Source organism: Muscardinus avellanarius (assembly GCF_963383645.1).
Source record: "Muscardinus avellanarius genome assembly, chromosome: 5".
NCBI lineage: Eukaryota > Metazoa > Chordata > Mammalia > Rodentia > Gliridae > Muscardinus > Muscardinus avellanarius.
Genome location: NC_137790.1, coordinates 138,288,730 through 138,308,300, shown reverse-complemented (window position 1 = coordinate 138,308,300; position 19,571 = coordinate 138,288,730). Strand labels below are relative to the sequence as shown.

General features: G+C 41.1%; 1 protein-coding gene across 1 annotated transcript in view; it reads right to left on the bottom strand.

Annotated features, from left to right (window-relative positions):
• The window catches only part of CPNE4 (copine 4), a gene marked incomplete at its 3' end in the record, with an annotated part of 505,001 nt that overhangs the window by 145,540 nt on the left and 339,890 nt on the right, over nucleotides 1–19,571 (bottom strand). The window contains exons 4-5 of the mRNA XM_080695771.1: nucleotides 9,847–9,918; nucleotides 6,555–6,629 (exon numbers count right to left, since the gene is read on the bottom strand). Coding sequence (XP_080551897.1) covers nucleotides 6,555–6,629; nucleotides 9,847–9,918 — 147 coding nt within the window. The remainder of the gene's footprint in view (nucleotides 1–6,554; nucleotides 6,630–9,846; nucleotides 9,919–19,571) is intronic.

The window sequence follows — 19,571 nt, the reverse complement described above, 5'->3', positions numbered from 1 at the left end:
GACAAGTATAAAAATATGCATTAATCAGAGTTAAGAATGAATGAATGAACAAGTGAGTGACTCTAGGCAGGTGAGGTGGCTGGAGAAGGTACATCCCTGAGGGTAGGTATGGTCTTAAGGACTGTACGTTTGTCTTAAATACCCCTTTTTTCTGGCTCTTTTTCTTCCAGCCTAAAAACAAGGAGTCATGAAAGAGTCAACCCAGAGAAAGATACATCAGGTAGTTTGATTTGATGGTAGCCTAAAAACGGAGGAAGGGGGAAGTTGGGGATAGTGCTGTCAAGGTGAACTCCAGGGTAAAAAGGGCTACTAAAGCTCCTCTGAAGTCACTGTACTCTGGCTTGGAGAAGAAATAGAGAGCCATGAAGGATTTTGAGTAGGGAAACAATAGGATTGGTTCTACAGAATCCATATCAGCCTTGAAACTCCAGAAAGAGAAGAGGTGGGTCATGGGGACCATTATCTCCTCCTTCACTTTCCTCCCTACCCAACCAGCAACAGGACACCATGCTTCTCAACACCCAGGATGTGGAATGTACTCTTCTGCTCTACTTCTGAAAGTGTCACTACAGACTTCATTTTGTCAAGGACCTGAAATATCTATGTTTATCATAAGTTTTATCTCTTTCCCCAATGGCCCATTTCTCTCCTAGACATGATATTAAATCTCTTCAAATCTCACTTTTCTATCCATGAATGGGAAGTGTATCACTCTTTGCCTAATAGCACTGTAAAAGAGGTAGGAAATCTGATGTGGATGAGCCGGTGCTTGGCACATACTAAATGCTAAAATATATTGCCTCCCATCATTATTCTAAATAGAAGAGAGAACGCATAAAGGTATTTTACAAAGAACTATATGGACATCAGGGGTGGTGACTGTTAAGTAGGCATCTGATTCCTGTCGACAAAACACCTCACAAACTGCTAAAAATATCAAGTGTACATTTAGTCTTCATAATTCTGAAATAACAACTCTAGGTCTAATCGTATGGTCACTTTGATCTGGAATTTTCAGCTTTCTTTTCCTGATCAGTAGCAATAAGATGGCATACAGTGCAGGTAAGATGAATAAAATATGTTTCTGCTGACGTTTTACAAAATTTGCAAATATTCCGCAGGCCATATTACTCTGCCCTATAGCCTAATATAAAAGAAATTTAGTTAGGCGAGAAATTGAAACCATGGCCACTAGAGACAGAAGAGGATGGGGTACAGAGAAAGCTAAGATGGCAGGTACTAAAATATAGGTAGACAGGAGGAACTAGTTCTGGTGTTCTACAGCACAATAGAGTCACTGTACAATTTATGATATACTTAAAATAACAGTAAGTAAAAGTCTGAGTTTTTTCCAACACATAGAATGATAATTGTTTGGTGAGATGAAAAATCTGGGCTAGTCTTATGACTCACTTGTAACTAAGAAATTACAGTGTAAATGATGTATGACTTTCAAGGTTAGATCAGAAAAGGCCACCTAGCTCTCGTGATTCTTTTGGGACAATCTTTTTGGGAGAAATCAGGAACCCTGTAGGAAGGGTGACTGCCCCAGTCTACCACATAGGCGCTCTGGTTGACTGTCTCAGCTGAGCTTAGCCTTTCAGCCATCCCATGTGATAGGCATGCGGTTAAAAGTGGCTGGAATCCTCCAGACAAACTCATCCATCAGCCAAGCACCAAGAAGGACTTCTATATCACAGAGAGCAGAAGAACTGCCTAGTGGAATCCTGACTACATTTCTGAGCCTCAAAATCATGAGATATAATAAAACAGTGGATAGCGTAAGTCACTAGGTTTTGGGTGGTTTGTTATGAAGCACAAAAACCCAGAGAAGTAGTACTGTTGTGGGCTTGGGGAAGTCCTGCTGATCTTCAGTTTTCTGAAGAGGTTGGGTGAGGTCATCTTCATGACACCCTCCTTCTTTTGCATTCTATGACTTTGCCCTTTTCCCACTAGAAATCATTCACTTCCAGTTCAAAATGAAGCATGGGCCTTGGCTCTGTTCTCTGGGTTACTACGTGATCTGGACAAGACACAGTATCTTTGTGAAGGATCTGGGATCTATAGCACTGGGACTCAGCAGTGACCAGGGCTTTGGACAATCAGTGCCGTTAACGGTGGGAGTGGCCATTTTTTCCGAATGGCCACTAAGTGCTATACCAGGCTCCTTCAGTTCCATGAGCAGGCGCTCATCTGACTAAAGGAAAATCTCAAACATGTTAGAGCCAATGGACCCACTACAAAGTCCCAAAGTCCCGTTTCATTGTAACACAAGTCAGATTGAGGATGAATTAGAGGTACTTAAGAGACTACTAAACAGTGAGAAGCCATTATATGCCATTAAGTGAGCATCTTAAACCTGTTACCGACTGACCCAATGGCTTATAATGGCAGTTTCGCGAACTTTTCTGAAACATGGGGAGATGATGGAGGAGACAGAACATAATAATTGAGAGGAGGTGAGGGCTAAAAGCTCACACCCAGCCGACAGTTCATCCAACAGGTCCAGCACCTACCTTGTGCTAACACTAAAAGACAGCAATTTGTAAAAGTTTCACATAATCGACTCAGTACATTAAAAATTTTAGTTTTAGTTTATAGGTATAAAGTTTTTTTTTCTGGCATCCCAGTAGAAGAAGTTGCCCTTCCCAGGATACCATTTTTATACAGCAACTCTCATATCCTATTATGGTAAACAAATCATATGTCATTTATTTTTAAATTTGTAATTGGTGCATTGTAAATGTACATGATAAGGAAATTCACAGTGATCCTTTCATATATGTACATGACATTATTTGATCTGTTTCCTTCCCCACACCTCTCACCTTTCCTTTTCCTCTTACCTTGCCTGATGCCCTCCTACTACTCTATGGGTCTCTCTCCTAATTTTCATGAGGTCCCTTTTATTTCTCTTTTTCCCCCCTTTGGCTTCCATATATATATATATATATATATATATATATATATATATATATATATATATATATATATATATATATATATATATCGTGTGACCCTTGATTCTCTGAATCTGGCTTATCTCACTTAGCAAAATGTTCTCCAGTTCCATCCATTTTCTTGCAAATCTACTTATGTAAATTAGTACAACTACTATGGAGATTCCTCAAAAAACTAGGAATGGAACCACACATGACCTAGCAATAGCACTTCTAGGTATCTTTACAAAAGAATTAAAGTCAGAATACTATAGTAATATTTGTGTACCCATGTTTGTAGTGGCATACTTCGTAATAGCCAAATTATTGAAACAGCCTAGGTGTCCATCAATAGATGACTGAGCGAAAATATATTGTGTATACACAAAATGGAGTTTTAGTTATTCATCTTTTTTTTTTTTTGCGGTACTGTGGATGGAATCCAGAGGCATTTTACCTTCGAGCTACACCCCTTGTACTCTTTTTTGTTCTTTATTTTGAAACAGGATCTAACTGAGTTCACAAAGGACCTCACTAAGTAGCTGAGGCTGTCTGTGAACTGTGATCCTCCCATCTCAGCCTCCTGAATGCTGGGATTACAAGCGTGCGCCACCACACCCGGTTTAGTCATTCATCTTTTAAACTTACGTTTTATGTAGATGATAAATTCCAGATTGTAGTGTAATTGGCTTATGTTTTTCCCAAAACCTCAGGAATTCAACATTTTGGCAAATGAATGATGAATGAGTGGACAAATCATCAAATAAAATAGTGAAGCAGTGAATGCATAGGTAGGATAAGTATTTTTTTCTAGTCGAAAAGCGAATAAGTTATGCCAAGATATAAGATGCTGCTTAAACAGTTTCTTGAAACATTGCCTTGCCATTTTTAGCCTAATGCCTAGAAGTCATTCTTTGAAAAAGGGCATTATATTCCCAAGTCCTCAGTTCTCCAGTTTTATGCTAGGAAAATGAAGTCCTGTGGATATATTTGTTTGATATAAGGATTTACTTGGTGGTAAAACATAGATATCATATGGTGAGATTGGAGAGGGCACTGCCTTTTCTCTTGTGTGTATGTGTGTATGTGTGCGTGTGTGTGTGTGTGTGTTACTTGAGATTGAACCCAGAAGCATTCTACCTCTGAGTTGTACCCTCCGCCCTACTTTAGTCTTTATTTTGAAACAGGGTCTCATTGAGTTGCTTAGATTCTTGGTACATTGTTGAGACTGTCCTTGATCCTACAATCCTCCAGTCTCAGCCTCCCACATACTAAGATTTCTGGCATGGACACCACCCATTTTTAAAGGTGGAGACTACAGGACCCTGTGTGTGGCTGACATGGCCTGTAATTGGGTAGAAGTTGTAATAGGAGTACAGGTGGAAGTCAGACTGACATGGGATTGAGCGTTCAGTGTTACCACCCACTAGCAAAATACTATGGCCATGAAATGTGCCTGGCAGACCTCCAATTATAGGAACTGTAACCATCTCTGAAACCCATATTTGCATTTGCACAGTAGATAGACTTTCTGGGGTGGTTCCCAGCCAATAACTGAGTGCATAGGGATGTTGAGGCAGGCCCCTTCCTGGGAGTGGCTGGCTTTGACTCTAAGACTTCCTAGTGACAGTGCTAAAGTTTCCTTAGTCCGTGTGGTGTTCCAGAGAGTTCCAAAGGCGTGCTTCTCCTTCCTTCATTCAGGGTCAGACCTTCATCAGAGCATCTTGATTTTTCCCAACTTTCCTTTTATGTGCTCCACAAAAGAAAACCTGTGAATATTTAATCCCATTCTGGTGTTTGCTACTCAGAGAATCTTGGACAAATATATGGAGTGAACTTTGACAAGTTATTTCATTAAAAAAATATCCAGGAGTGGTGATACAAACCTATAATCCCAATACCTGTGAGGCTGAGACAGGAAAATATATCACAGATTCAAAGCCAGCTCAGCAATGAAGTGAGACTGTTTCTGAATAAAAAATAAAATAGGGCTGGGGTTGTAGCTTGGAGGCAAAATGCTCCTGAGTTCAACCCCTAGAAACACACATACCCATTCAGGTAGTGTCCTCCACAGTCTCACCATATTATATGCATACACAGGGATTCACTGTAATTGTACATCATAATGAGGTTCAGAGTGATGGGATATACATGCCCACAGTCCTTGGTGTGTTTCCCCTGGATCAGACCCCACAACATCCTCATACATGATAGTTGGCGTTAATAATTCCACAGGTCTCCACACCACTTGGACCATTTCTTTCATCAAGTCTTCTTCCCTTCCTCTTCCCCAGCCTCCTCCCCGAGACCTCCTCCATCTCCATCGCTTACTGGAGTTTCTCCTTCTATCTCAAGTCCTTTTCGTTTCTTAATTTCTTTTTTTTTTTTGAAGATTTAAAGAAGTTTATTAGAAAGATAGAAATACAGAAAATAGAAATACAGCTCCATACCAGACTGGCATGGAGGGGTGACTTGAATTAGAAAGATAGAAATACAGAAAATAGAAATACAGCCCCATGCCAAAATGGTATGGGGGTGACTCAAAATGAATACACCCTCGTTTCTTAATTTCTCTCTAGCTTCCACGTATGCAAGAAAACGTACAACCCTTCACTTTCTGAAACTGGCTAATCTCACTTAGCAATTGAAGTCAGATATATTATAGCAATACATGTATATCCATATTTATAGCAGCACAATTCATTCTAGCCAAATTATGGAACTGGCCTAGGTGTCCATCAACAGAATACTGGGTTACAAAACTGTGAGATGCTGATCTATCCATCATCTATCTATCTACACACACGTACACACACAGTGGATTGTTACACAACTATAAAAATGAACAGAATTATGTAATTTGCAGGCAAGTAGACAGAACTGGGGAATACTGTGCTAAATTATTTCATCCATCCCGCCGGGCGTGGTGGCGCACGCTTGTAATCCCCGCGCTTGGGAGGTGGAGACAGGAGAATCACGCTGGTTCGGAGCCAGCCTCGCTGGCTTAAGAGACCCTGTTTCCACATAAAAAAGTTAAAAAATAGGTCTGGGAGTGTAGCCCGTGGGAGTGTATCCCGGAGGTAGAAGGTAGAGTGTATCTTCCAGGAACCCCAGTACCACCAAAAAAAAAAAAAAAAAAATTATTTCATCCTTAAAGCTCTTCCCTCATCTGCAAAAAGTGTTAATAATATCTGTTACACAGGAGTAGTGCAAATGAATAATATAATCAAGCATGCAAAGTTCTTAACTCTGTTCTTGGAAAACATAGATGCCTAATAAATGAAGCCTTTCTTTCCTTTCACATCTTTTTTCCCCTTAGAGCAGCCATTTAATGGGGTTAAATCACATTTTCCTGTGTGTGCTTGACCTGTGGCATCTGGGAACAAACGGAGTCATGGTAGAATAAAATTATCCCATTTTAATTACAGTCCCTTCCCCTGTTCATTAACTGCTTCTCAATTTGGGGAAAACCTTACTTTGCAGACCTCTCTTGAAATCTTTGATCTGTTTAATAATGTGGGTTGAAAGGGAAAAATAGCTGCAGGGAGAAACCTGATTAAACGGTGTGTGCTCGCTTCCTTCCTTCCGTCAATAAGGCTAATGCCAGCGTTTTACCTTGTCATCCAATTTCCGTGCATTGAATGCAAGTTCTACGTAGTCGTCATTGCCGGATAATTCTTCAGCAATCACCTAAAGGAAACAGCACACGTCAGCTGCCACGGAAGGTGGACCCCTTAGCCCAGGATCCTATGAGCAAGTTTATCTCATGTTCAGTCTGAAAATCCACCCTAGGGAATATGGCACATCACTTCCAGGTGTTAAATGGACACCCTTGGATTTGACAACAGATAAAGATTTCACTTACACTGAGCATGAGAATATGAGAGATGGAGGCCACACTGAAGAAGAGATGTCAGGGGCAACAGTCAGGAAGAGCTTCTTTCTTTAAAGGTCACATGGCAGTGTGATTTACTTCCATGAATAACTGCAACTTTTTTTTTCTTGGGAAGTTACAGTGAAGAAAGAACAGTAATGTGTCTCTTATTTTTGAGTCAGATCAACAAGGCATGGGGGAATGAACTAGACTCTGTGTCTGTTCCATATGATGATTGTCAATAAAATGTTTTACTTTTTCTTTTCCAAAGATCATCCCTGGGCTTTCTGAGATAAGACAGATAAGAAGAGGAGGAGGAGGAGGAGGAGGAGGAGGAGGAGGAGGAGGAGGAGGAGGAAGAAGAAGAAGAAGAAGAAGAAGAAGAAGAAGAGGAGGAGGAGGAGAAGGAGGAGGAGGAGGAAGAGGAGGAAGAAGAGGAGGAAGAGGAGGAGGAAGAAGAAGAAGAAGAAGAAGAAGAAGAAGAAGAAGAAGGGGAGGAGGAGGAGGAGGAGGAGGAGGAGGAGGCAGAGTGGGAGAGGAGAGAATAAGGAGAAGGAAGAAGAAAAAGGAAAAGAGAGAAGAGAGAATGTAAACCTGGAAAATTCCTAACAAAGATTTGGTATAAATAAATAGATTATTACTCAAGAGGCTCTTTCATAGTATGTTATTTTCCAATGTTTAAATGCCAGTGACTTTCAAAATCTTGAAGTTGGTGTGAAATCCAAGAGAAAAGCAATAAAAACAAAAGCAACACAAATATAGGGGCAAGTCTAGATGCATATAGCTTAAATAATTTATGAATATTGTTAATATTTCATGATGCATTCAAGAGCCACAGCACATGAGCATCTTTACCAAATGGGTTATTTTGGGATACTGAGATTTAATTCAATTTTATCTCCATTCTATCCAAACTCAACTTTTCCATTATGGGTTGCTCTCAATACTGACTGATAGCCTCTGGGTAATTTAAATTATTTGCACCTAACATGAAAGCTAAAAAGGTTGTCTAAAAGAGGATTGATTGAAATAAGTGTAAGAAACTGAGAGTTGGAAACATGAATCTAAATATATAGGAAAAACTCAAGAACTGTCAATAACTCCATAACTCAGGAGTCCTATTTATATTTTTATATGATTCTCCTTTGTATTCTACTACTTTGATACCTTTTACACTCTATTTGAGTTGTGGTCCTTTATTTTATGGTCACGGTCACCTTTGAGAAGCTGGTGAAGCTTAGGATCTATCTGCAAAAGCCTCAAAATATTTCACTCATACATTCAAGTGTTTTCCAGAAGATAATGAAGCCAACATTTTGGTCCAATGACCCAAGATTAAGAGGAATGTTTAAGTTTTCAAAATTTTTAAAAATTAAAATTTTCTAGGATGTGGGGAAGAAGAAAATATGCAAGATGCCTTCAAGAACAGGTATCAAGCCGGGCGTGGTGGGCACGCTTGTCATCCCCGCGCTTGGGAGGCTGAGACAGGAGGATCGCGCAGGTTCGAAGCCAGCCTCAGCTACTTAGTGAGGCTCTTTGCAACTTAGTGAGACCCTGTTTATAAAATAAAATATAAAATAGGTCTGGGAGTATAGCCCGGAGGTAGAAAGCTTCTGGGTTCCACCTGCAGTACCACCAAAAAAAAAAAAAAAAAAAAAACCCCAAAAAACCAAAAAAACCCCAAAAAAACAGGTATCAAATTGAGGTTTTGTTCTTTTGGTAAAGCACCATGGTAAACTTTATACCTGGGTTCACTGGGCTTGTAACCTTCGGGACTGAGCCCTTGGGTCTGTGGCTTTTTAGAACACTATTGAGATCAAAGACCACTTGATTTATTATTGATCACAGCAGTCAGAAAGAAGCTTTGACATGACAGTGTCATTTAAAATATTCAAAAAACAGGAGCTGAGGGTGTGGTTCAGTGGTAGAGCATGTGCTTAGTATGTGCAGAGCCCTAGGTTCAGCCCCCCAGCACCACAAAAATAAAATATTCAAGTTACAAACTAAGGTAAATTCTTGTAAGAATGGCTACTGTTCACAAGCAGATTTTTTTATATTTTTCTTTTAAAAAATCACTTTCTCTTTTTTTAAAAAAAAAGGTGGAACAAATCACTCTTAGGTTAAAAAGCATGTTCAAAAAAAGTCTGGAGCTATGCCCCCTGGTAATTAGCCTTCTTAGCAATTTAGATTTTCTTAGTACTTTTCTCTACCATTTTTCTCTCTCCTTTTATTGTCCACACAGCTAAATGGTTAGACTACTTTCTCTGTGTCTTTCTCAAACACTCTAATATAAAATGTCAAAGTTTCAAATACTAGGAGTTCTAAATGAAAATTTATGTACCTGTTTAGAAATACTTTCAGCATTTCTCAATAGAACATTCTGGATTAATAAAAACTTCCTACAGTTGGCATTGCCCAATATAGTAACTACTAGTCACAATTACCTATTGAGCACTGATATGTGTCGAGCATGCTCAAAGAACTGAATAGCTGCTTTTATTCAATCTTAAGTAATTTTACTTGCTGAAATAATCACATATGTCTGGGGGCTACAGAATCAGACAGCACAGCTTCAAACATATTATAACAAAGACGAATATTAAATGCTGAACTCTCTGCTTCTTAGACAACTAACCAAACCATGGACTGAATGCTTTGAACACAAAGTTTTTATCTAAAGTGTGGGGGAATAGGTAGCTTTAATGATTTGAAAACCCCAGACAATTCCTTATTATTACAGTGTTTAGTAGCACCGACTTTCTCCTCTAAAACCTATGTGAAAACTGTAGCAGTTCTCAGTAGGTGTGAGTAACCTCGCTTTCAAAACATTTTATTCCTCCTGTTCCCCATGGCTAGAAGGATCAAAATTGCATTGCCAGGACATAGAAAGAAGGAACAAAGAAAGAGATAATTTGGATAGTTCAGCAGTTGTGGTGTGGACTCCCAGGAGGTGGTGGGTTTGCTTCTCAAGTTGTCTACACCTGCCGATTGGTCAAGCTACACTCTGGGCAAAGCTGCCCGGGGATGCCTTACCGTGATGGAAGACTTCCCAGCTGTGTTGCCATGCTTCAGCAAGGATTTGGACAGTTTTCTCTGGGAAACAATCTGCACAAAAGGAAACAAAGGAGATACGAGTCACCTAAGTGCAGGCTTAGTTTTAAATTTTTCCTCTATTACATTCTGCACTTGCAACTTTACTTGAAATTCTAACATCCATGTCCATTTATCTTTCAAGGTTCATCCGCTGGTCTCTCTTTCATAATTCTTAATTGTAATGTTATTAATCTGGGCGTGATGGTGCAGGGCTGAAATCTTAGTTAAAAAATGCATATTTGAGGTCAGCCTTGGTAACTAGGTGAGACCTTCAGCAACTTAGCAACACACTGTTTCTAAATAAAAATGAAAAAGGACTAGGGGTGCAGCTTGGAGGTAGAATGCACCTGGGTCCAATCCAGACAAAAATAATTTTATGAGTGCACTGCGGTGACATAGCTTAGTGAGGTTCAATGTGATACAAAAATGCATGCGCACACCTCTTGGTGTGTTTCTCTCTACGTCCCAACCTGCTTCCCCCCCTTTTTTTTTATTCCATGTACATGTTAGTGAAACTGGTGGTGATACTTTCATGTATTTTTACAGTATTATTTGAACTATTTCCTTCCTCAATCCTTCTTTTTTTCTTCCCAACTTCCTCCCCAAATCCCCTTCCACTATCCTACAGGTCTCTCTTCACCTTACTTACTGTCCTCTTTTTCTTATTTTCACTCTAGCTTCTACATATGAGAGAAAACATGTGTGCCTTGCCTTTCTGAGACCGGCTCATCTAACATAGCATAATGTCCTTTAGTTCCATGTATTTTCTTCAAATGACACATTTTTGCTCTTTTTATGGCTGAATACAATTTCATTATGAGCATATACTATGTTTTCTTTATCCATTTGTCTGTTGATGAACACCGGGGTTGTTTTCATAATTTGGCTATTGTGAGCTGTGCTTCTATAAACACAAATAAATATGGGTCACAAATATATATGTGTCATAAAGGTATGCCAACTTTAATTCTTTTGGTATATCTGGGTCACGTGGTGGTTGCATTTCTAGTTTTTTTTTTTTTTGAGGAACATCCACTATGGTTGTACTAATTTATAATCTACCAAAAGGATATCCTTATGTAGTAGACTGAAATTACTTTTGTGCAGGGTCTCTTACCCTGCACAAAAGTCAACTCAAGATGTATCAAAGACCTAGAAATCAGACCATCAACCTCTCAGGAGAAAAGGGTTAAAAGAATCAAGTTTCAGTCATGTTCATTCTTGGGGAGAAAAACATTACCCATTGCATTTCAGCAGGCAGTGTCTATTTGAGATAATCCCCAATGATCCCGGATTCCTAGTATTCTCATTCTTTCTCTCTCTCTCTCCCTCCCTCCCTCCCTCCCTCCCTCCCTCCCTCCCTCCCTCTCTCTCTCCATTCCCCCCTCTGGAGGAAGCAAGATGCAAGTTGTGAGTTGGCACTATGGAAAAAAGAAATGATGTCTCCAACTAATGGCCAGAGAGGACCAAGGCCTGCCAATAGCCACGTGCATGGTTTTGGAAGGAAGTCCATCCCTAGCTTGAGCCCAGAGATAACTGCACCTAGATGGAAGATCTAGAGGATCCAGAGAATCCACATTCTGATTCCTGACACGCAGAAATTGTGAGATAATGTTTTTTTAAGGTGTCAAGTTTTAGGGTAATATTTTTATTCAGTGATACAAAACAATACATATATTATTCACAGAAAGATAGGAGAGAAAATCACTGTGAAAGGCAGGGAAGGGAAAAAAAACATTCTCTGAAATTCTCATACTGCCTATTTTTGGTTTTGTGTTAGAGCAATGAGACACTGAATGTGTTCTAGTGCCAAATGCATAAAATTCAGAAACTTTCCTTTGGCCAAGCAGATTTAAGGGTCGTAGGTGCTCCGTCTGATATAATATGAAGAGGAGAGAATATTGCTATACCAGGTCACATTGATGATGGTGGTGATAATGCTGCTGCTGCTGCTAATTGCAACAGTGCTAGCAATGAGCCCTCCCACTAATAGAGCCACATTCTTTTCTTGAAAGGGAGAGTGACAAACCATGTGAACCTGAATGGCCAGAATTCACTCTTATTATTTTTATCTAGAAATACTATTATGGTTAGATATAGAACATCTACTAAAGCACTCATGCATTAATTTCTAGAGTTGATGTAATTAAGTCAGGAGGGCTATCATCTCATCAGTGGGTAAGTCCATTGGGATGTATTTACTGGGTGGTCACCTAGGCATCTGGGGTGTGGCTGGAGAAGCTGGGTCCCTGGGGGATAGCCTTAGGGACTGTGCTTTTGCCTTAGATGCCCTTGCTGGCTGGCTCCCTTGCTTCTGGCCTCCATGATGTGAGAACAGAACTTTGCTGTCTCCTCTTGGCTTCCCACCACCATGCCCTGAGATCCACAGACCCAGCCTCACCTGGACTAAACATTGAAATCTCCAAAAACTGTGAGCAAATAAATCTTCGTTCCTCTGAATTGTAGGGTCAGTTGCTTTGGATGATAGCAGTGATAATGCTGACCAAGGCAAAGATCAACATTTCAATTTGCAGGGTGGGAAGAAAATAGAACTGCATTACAGCTCCTGTCTTTTGCAAAAAGTAGGAATTTTCCAGGAGATGTTCCTTCTTAGGAAGCGGGTATTTGGCTATACAAGTGGCTAATCAGGCAGGGGACAAAACAAATTTGTTTGATAGTCTCCAAGCCTCCCTCTCGGCTCCAGAGAATGAGTAATAATTAAGGTTTCAAACCTTTCATTGTAATAATGATGGACAAGCAAGGAGCTGTCATTGGTGTTACCATTCTTAGGGCTATTGTGCAGAAATAGCAGGGACGCCCAGCTGGAGTGGAGATCTATAGAGAAAAGTCTATTTGTTGCAAATCTCACTTATCACACATGCTTTGTTGCTTCCGAAGTAATTGAAACAGGCTGCAAAAGACCCAAGGTCTTGTCAGAGAGTGAGGAAGTCAGAGTGACAAGGACATTCCCTGTCCCGAGCTGACATTGGAGGCCAATATATAAAAAGGTCTGCCTGGCCTCAAGGCTAAAGGGCATCCCTTGCCAAAAGTTCTCTAATTTGATTCCTTTCACTCAATAGTAGGGCCACAGCTGCAAACTTTAGCATTCTATAGGAGAGCAAAGTCTAGAGGGAGGAAAGATAAGTCGAAACAGTCTTTTTAGCAAGGTCGTATCAGAGGGACATTAGTGCTCAAGGTCCCTGGCCTGTATCCACCCATGTAGTAGGGAGGAAGCACTTCTCCCTTGACGTGGATAATAGCTCCTAAAGCACAGGTCCTCATTTTTAAAAAAAGTCCAGAGCTCGGCCGGGCATGGTGGCGCACGCTTGTAATCCCCGCGCTTGGGAGGCAGAGACAGGAGGATCGTGCAGGTTCGAAGCCAGCCGCGTGCGCTGGCTTAGGAGACCCTGTTTCCAAATAAAAATGCAAAAATAGGTCTGGGAGTGTAGCACGGAGGTAGAAGGGCTTCCAGGAACCCCAGTACCACCAAAAAAAAAAAAAAAGTCCAGAGCTTTATTTAAATAAAGGGGGATAGAGCCATAAAAATTAAAGAAATTGAAAAAATCTTTAAGTCAGTACTTTAACAAGCATATATTTAGCTGTACTTCCCCACAAAGTCTTCAAAATAATCATTTTGAGGGCTAGACAGTCATTTTTTAAATGAGAATGTTGTTGGTGAAAATATCTTTGAAATTATTTTTTTAATTGCCTTAAAACTGTTGCAATAATAGATATTTATTGGGCACCTTCTATATGCCAGACATGGATCCATAGGCTTTGAGGGTGAACAGAAAAAGATCAAAATCATCTTACTATTACTCTCCAGTCACATATTTATTGGTCTGAACTGATAATGCTCCATTGTATTATAAAAATTTAATTACTTAAAAAGATAAGTACATATTAGATAAAATAATTCCATGTGCAAATACATTTAGAGGTCACAGGATTAAAACAAGTTCAATGTCTCAACTGCAGGACATCACAAAGTTCTTGTTGTGAATCATTCTGGGGACAACCCTTCCTTCCTTCCTTCCTTCCTTCCTTCCTTCCTTCCTTCCTTCCTTCCTTTTTTCCTTTGTACTGAGGATTGAACACAGGGGCATATAGCCACTGAGCTATACTCCCAACCTCTTTAAAAAAATTTTATTTTGAAACAGGGCCTCATTAAGTGGCCTCCAGTCTGAGATCCCCCTGTCTCAGCCTCCTAAGTACTGAGATTATAGGTATGCACCATCATGCCTGGCTGCAAAGTGTATTCTTTACATGTATTTGGCCCCAGAATCTTTCTGATCTTTCTGTCAAAAAGCAACTCTAGTGTTCTGCAAACTGGTATCACAATTCCTATAACTACCACTACAGAAAACAAGGTGTCCAGATAGCTCACTGTAGTAGACAAGCAACCTGCTCAGAATCTCCTAGGCATTCCCTTTACTGGTCCCAGAGTCCAACAGCCATATCAGCCCTTATTGGCCTGAATGTTTTCTCTGGTATCTACGACTGATAACTACAGGCACAGTAAGCTGGAGAGGTTAACACTCTTTGGGGACAGACCTTAACCAATGACTGATGGGCTCTGGTGTATAAATACCTCATCTCCTGATTCCTGTGGTTGAAGGCTGCCTCAGGTATCTGTTTTATACAGATGCCAGAGTTTTCTGAGAGAGATGAAGTTCCAGTTGCTTGTGCTGCTGATTTTTTAAAAGATACACTTTTTTTTATAGAACCCAGGGGCATTCTACCTCCGAGGTACACCCCCAGCCCTATATTTTATTCTTTATTTTGAAACAGGGTCTCACTGAGTTGCAAAGGACCTCGCTAAGTACCTGAGGCTGTTCATGAACCCTGAGTTGCAGAGGGCCTCACTAAGTAGCTGAGGCTGTCCGTGAACCATGATCCTCCTGTCTCAGCCTCCCGAATGCTGGGATTACAAGTGTGCACCTCCATGACCAGCTCATGATGACGTACCTCTTATTGTCTGTTTTCTTTTCCCATCTCACTTCTTTGCTCACTCCTCCAAGTATTTCCTTCACCATCCAGATACTCTATCTACCCTGCAATGTTTGAATGTTTCTGGAGGAGCACAACCAAGAGCTTCACTCTGTATCAGATAAAAAGTAGAACAAGCCTGGCATGGTGACACATGCCTGTAATCCCAGTACTTGGGAGGCAGAGACAGGCGGATCCCAGGTTGGAGGAAAGCCTCGGCAACTTAGAAACATCCTAAGCAACCTAGAAAGACCCAGTTTCCAAACAAAAAATAAAAGAGGGCTGGGGATATAGCTCAGAGGTAGAATGCTTACATGAGTTCAGTCCCAAGAACAATAAACAGAAAAATGCAGAATCTCCGACTTTACCCCAGGTATACTTAGTCAGAGTCTGTTTTGCAACACAGGTACTCTGTGCTGGGAGCTCTGAGTTAAGAGTTGAGAATGTACATAATTCAAGTTGAGAAGCTCTGAGTTAGAACATGAGAATGTACGTAGACAGAGAATTTCAGTGCAATTTCATCAGACCTAAAAGATGGATCTTAAAAGGTGTTTACTACTAATCTCTTCTGTTGATTCAAACTTTCAATAATGAGAAAAAGGCATAGGAACTAGGAAAGGCACAATCTGGAAGCTTTCTCAGTCACGCAAAGTAGGGGGTGTATTGGAACACTTCAATTTTATGTCAGTTCAGTACAGTCCTCAGATCCCTAAGGTTTCCTACAAAAGGGTGACCCTGGGGAGAATGATTCAGGATGATATCATGGGAGATTATATCAATGGGTAATCTATTGGCTTGGGCTTCCTGATGTAAGCTTTCTAATTAGCAGAGTTCTAATTACTTCAAGTGCAATTACAGGCTTTTACCATTTCTCTAACTTCGTTAGCAAGTGATGGAGGAGAGAGAGAAAGAAAGAGAGAGAATTGAGAGTAGGACTTAAGGATTAAAGATGGGGTGTGTATTAATTATCCACCTTTGCCACATTTTGGGAGTAAGAGCCATTATCATCATAAGTGATCTCACTGAGTCAGAGGCCACCTGCCTCCTCACCCCACCCCCACTCTTGTCCCGACCCCTGCCACACCATCCAACAATCAGGAGAATGAAGAAAGAGCCACTTCTCCTGACGTTTTGTCAGGTCAAGCGAACATGGCAGCTTTTCGACCATTAGTTTTTTATTTGATTGTTTTTTTTAATACTTTTACTGCTGCTTTGTAATTATATCTCATGCCGAGGTTCAGAGTGATTTAGATATACCTGCACACAGGACCTGGTGTGTTTCTCTCCATATCACATCCATACCCCATATGTATGGAGACCCCTCCCCAGGCATATTAGTGAGATTGGTAGTGACACCTTCGTATACGGACACAGCATTATTTACACTGTTTCCTTCGCTGAGTGGAAGCTTTTTAATTTGATGCCATCCCATTTATTGAATCTTGGTTTTACTTCTTGAATTTGGGGGTCTTAGTGAGGAAGACTCTACTGGCATCAACCATTATCTTTGGCAGGCTGTAACTTATCTGGAGTGAGTCTGGCAACCAAATATTAGCAATCCATAGCACAGAAGGGGGCTGCAAGGACTCCCTGAAACATTAAGTGAGGCAGACTTTTTATTATTGCCAGTTATAGGTCGCACAACCCTTACAGAGTCCTGATACTGTTTTTGAATCTCCTATGTGGCAGCTACTGCTCCAAAGTGCCTTGTGTATACTGATTCACTTGGTCATCATGGCAGCCCTGTGGAGTGTGAGACTATGTCTATGTGAGGAAGAGAAATTTGAGGCACAGAGAGGCTATTAGTTCACTAAGTTGGCCATTACAAATTAACAAAACTTAGAGGCTTAGAAGAACAGAAATCATTGTCTCTTTGGGCTCTGACTGCTGAACGTCTGAAATAGAGGTGTTGGCAGGGATGCATCCTTCAGACATCACAGGAGAGATTCTGAATCTTGTCTCTTCTGGCTTCTGGTGGTGCCCTCCCCTGCCGTGTCTGCATCACTGCACCTCCATCCTCACATGGCCCGCCTTTCCTCTTCTGTGTCTCCCCTCTGTGTCTTCTAGGGATACTTGTTGCTGGATTTGGGATCCACCTGGCTAATCCAGGATAATATCTTCCTCTTGGGGTCTTTCACATGGATGTGTAAACATTCTTTCCAAATAAGGTCACATCTAATGAATTTGGTACTCAGGCCATGGACAGTCTTTGGGGGAGGGGCACAAAATAGCAGAAAGGTTAGATAACTCGCTCAAGTTTCCAGCAGCCAGGAAATACCTAGGCTGGGATTTGAAGCCAGACCATTTGGTCTATGCTTTCACTGCTAGACACCCCTGCCTCCTGTTATGGAGAGATACAGAATGTGCCCTGAAGAGCTCTGTGTTGATATTCATAGTTGATGCAATTAAACCATGAGGTCTATAAGCTCATCAATGGATAAATTATTGTCATGGATTTACTAGGTGGTAACATCGGCAGGTGCGGTGTAGCCAGATAAGTTGGATTCCTGGGGATGTGGCCTTAGGAACTGTGCTTTGGTCCTGGAATCCCTTTGCTTGTCTGGCTCTCCCTTGCTTCTGGCCTTTATGATGTAAGAGCAGAGACTTGTTCTCCCTCTCCTTCCTGATGCCAGGCTCTGAGCTCTGAAGACCTAGCCTGATGTAGACTGAACCAGAAATCTCCAAAAAACTGTTGGCAAGTAAATCTTCCTTTCTCTAAGTTGTGTAGTCAGTTGTCTTAGGATTATAGCAGAGAGAATGTTGACTGAGACACCTCCCATAACTGATGGAAGTAGGACTTGATCCATGTTTTGGCCTTTACCCTACCAGATATGCAGAGGAATTCACATTCATTCAGTGGTCTAAAGAAGGTTTCCAAGCAGGAAAGTTTTGTTTTTTTGTGGGCCACTGCCAAGCCACAAAACTGAATACCTAGCTTCATTCTTGCTATATAACTAGAACAGCAATCACACATGAGGCTCTGAATGCTGGCCTTGAAATCTGAAACTTTGTGCATCTAGGTTTCTGCCTTTTTGAGATGGTGCTAATATTATCTATTATTTGGGTGTACTGTGTGTGTAATAAGTATTAATAAAATCTCAGTATCAGGCATATATACAGGTGCTTAGAACAATTCTGCTTTCCTTCCTCTTTTCTCTCCCATCCAATCAATCCCCACTTAGAGATTATTATTATTATCATCTTTTGGCTTACACTAGCATTCTGGCCACAGAAGGGAAGCTGAGATAACAGGTATGGGGAATGTGAGGTTCAGCCAAGAGGTCATGCCAGAGGAGGACCAAGAACAAAGGAACTAGTCTAGTCTCTAGCTGAGACTAGAGGTGGCTCTGTGGGGGAACATCTAATTTAGAGCAAAAAAAAAAAAAAAAAAAGAGAAATATCCCCTGACCATTGCCCTGCCCCGAGATGAGCTGGCAACTAGTTCACAACTCACCAACCTGCAGCTTATGTTACTATTTCTGTACCCACCCCTTGCTTGCCCCATATAAAGCCCCGAGTCTGTAAGGGCTTCTGACTCTTGTGGGATCTCTGAAAGTCAGGGTCAGATACCTCCTTCTAGGTTTTATTATTAAATAAAGCCTGTTCCCTGCTGTAGGGTTGTTTTTTTCTTTTCCCCCATTTACCCCAGCAATAAGGATAGTTAAGAGACTGAGATGATGGGTCTTTATGATTGATGGGCAAGGACAGAGCCTGGAATGCATAAAGGAAGAATTCCAGGTTTCAGGCTTCTGGAATCTGTGGGGATAAAGGTGCCACTCACTGAGTGGGACAGAGGGGCAGACGGAGGGGTTCTATGGAGTAAACAAGAGAGGCTGGTCTTGGTTTTGAGATTGGACCTGGGTCTCTGAGTTATGCACATGGAGTTAGTGTCTAGATACTGTCAGTAGAGGAGGAGAGTCCTGATGTGGGGGTCTCTAATGGATGGGTGATGAATGGTGAGTTAAAGGCAGGGGCACACATTAAGGGAAAGAAGGAGGTCTAAGAGAGACTGGCTGAGCCCCCACAGCACTGTCTCCTTGCCTCTCTGCCCTCAGCCTCTGAATTAACAGGGGGAACTCCCAGAACCATACGGTGACCAAGGGTGACATTCCTGTGCCCTCCCTGCTCAGCTGGGACCAGAGACAGCTCTGTGGGGGAACATCTAATTTAGGGCAAAGGTTGTCTGTGTGGGATAGACGCTTCAGAAGAAACACAATGAAAGCTGGAGGTGTTATGGACAGAGTGCCTCCGCACACCTAGCATTGGTCAAGGCTCACAGGGTGACTTGCTAAGGGCGTTTTATCTGAGTATTTAGCAGTTTCTAACAAAGGCCTTAAAAATGTGTGCCCAAATATTCCACTGTTAATTTATTCTAAAAAGAAAATCTGTGTCCAGACGCAGAAAGGTATATGCAATATCATATTCATAAAAATGTTATTGATAGTTCTAGAAAACTAGAACTTACAGTCATAATGTATCCCACTTTAGGGGACACATTACATGCATTTTGCGATTATGGACTCTGTGTGGTCTTTAAAACTAATCATGCAAAAGGACATGCGTTTACACTGAAAGATGTTCACTAAATTTTTATATTTTTCAGAACTGGGGATTGAACCCAGGGGTATTCTACCTATGAGATACACCCCCAACCCCATTTTTTGTTCTTTATTTTA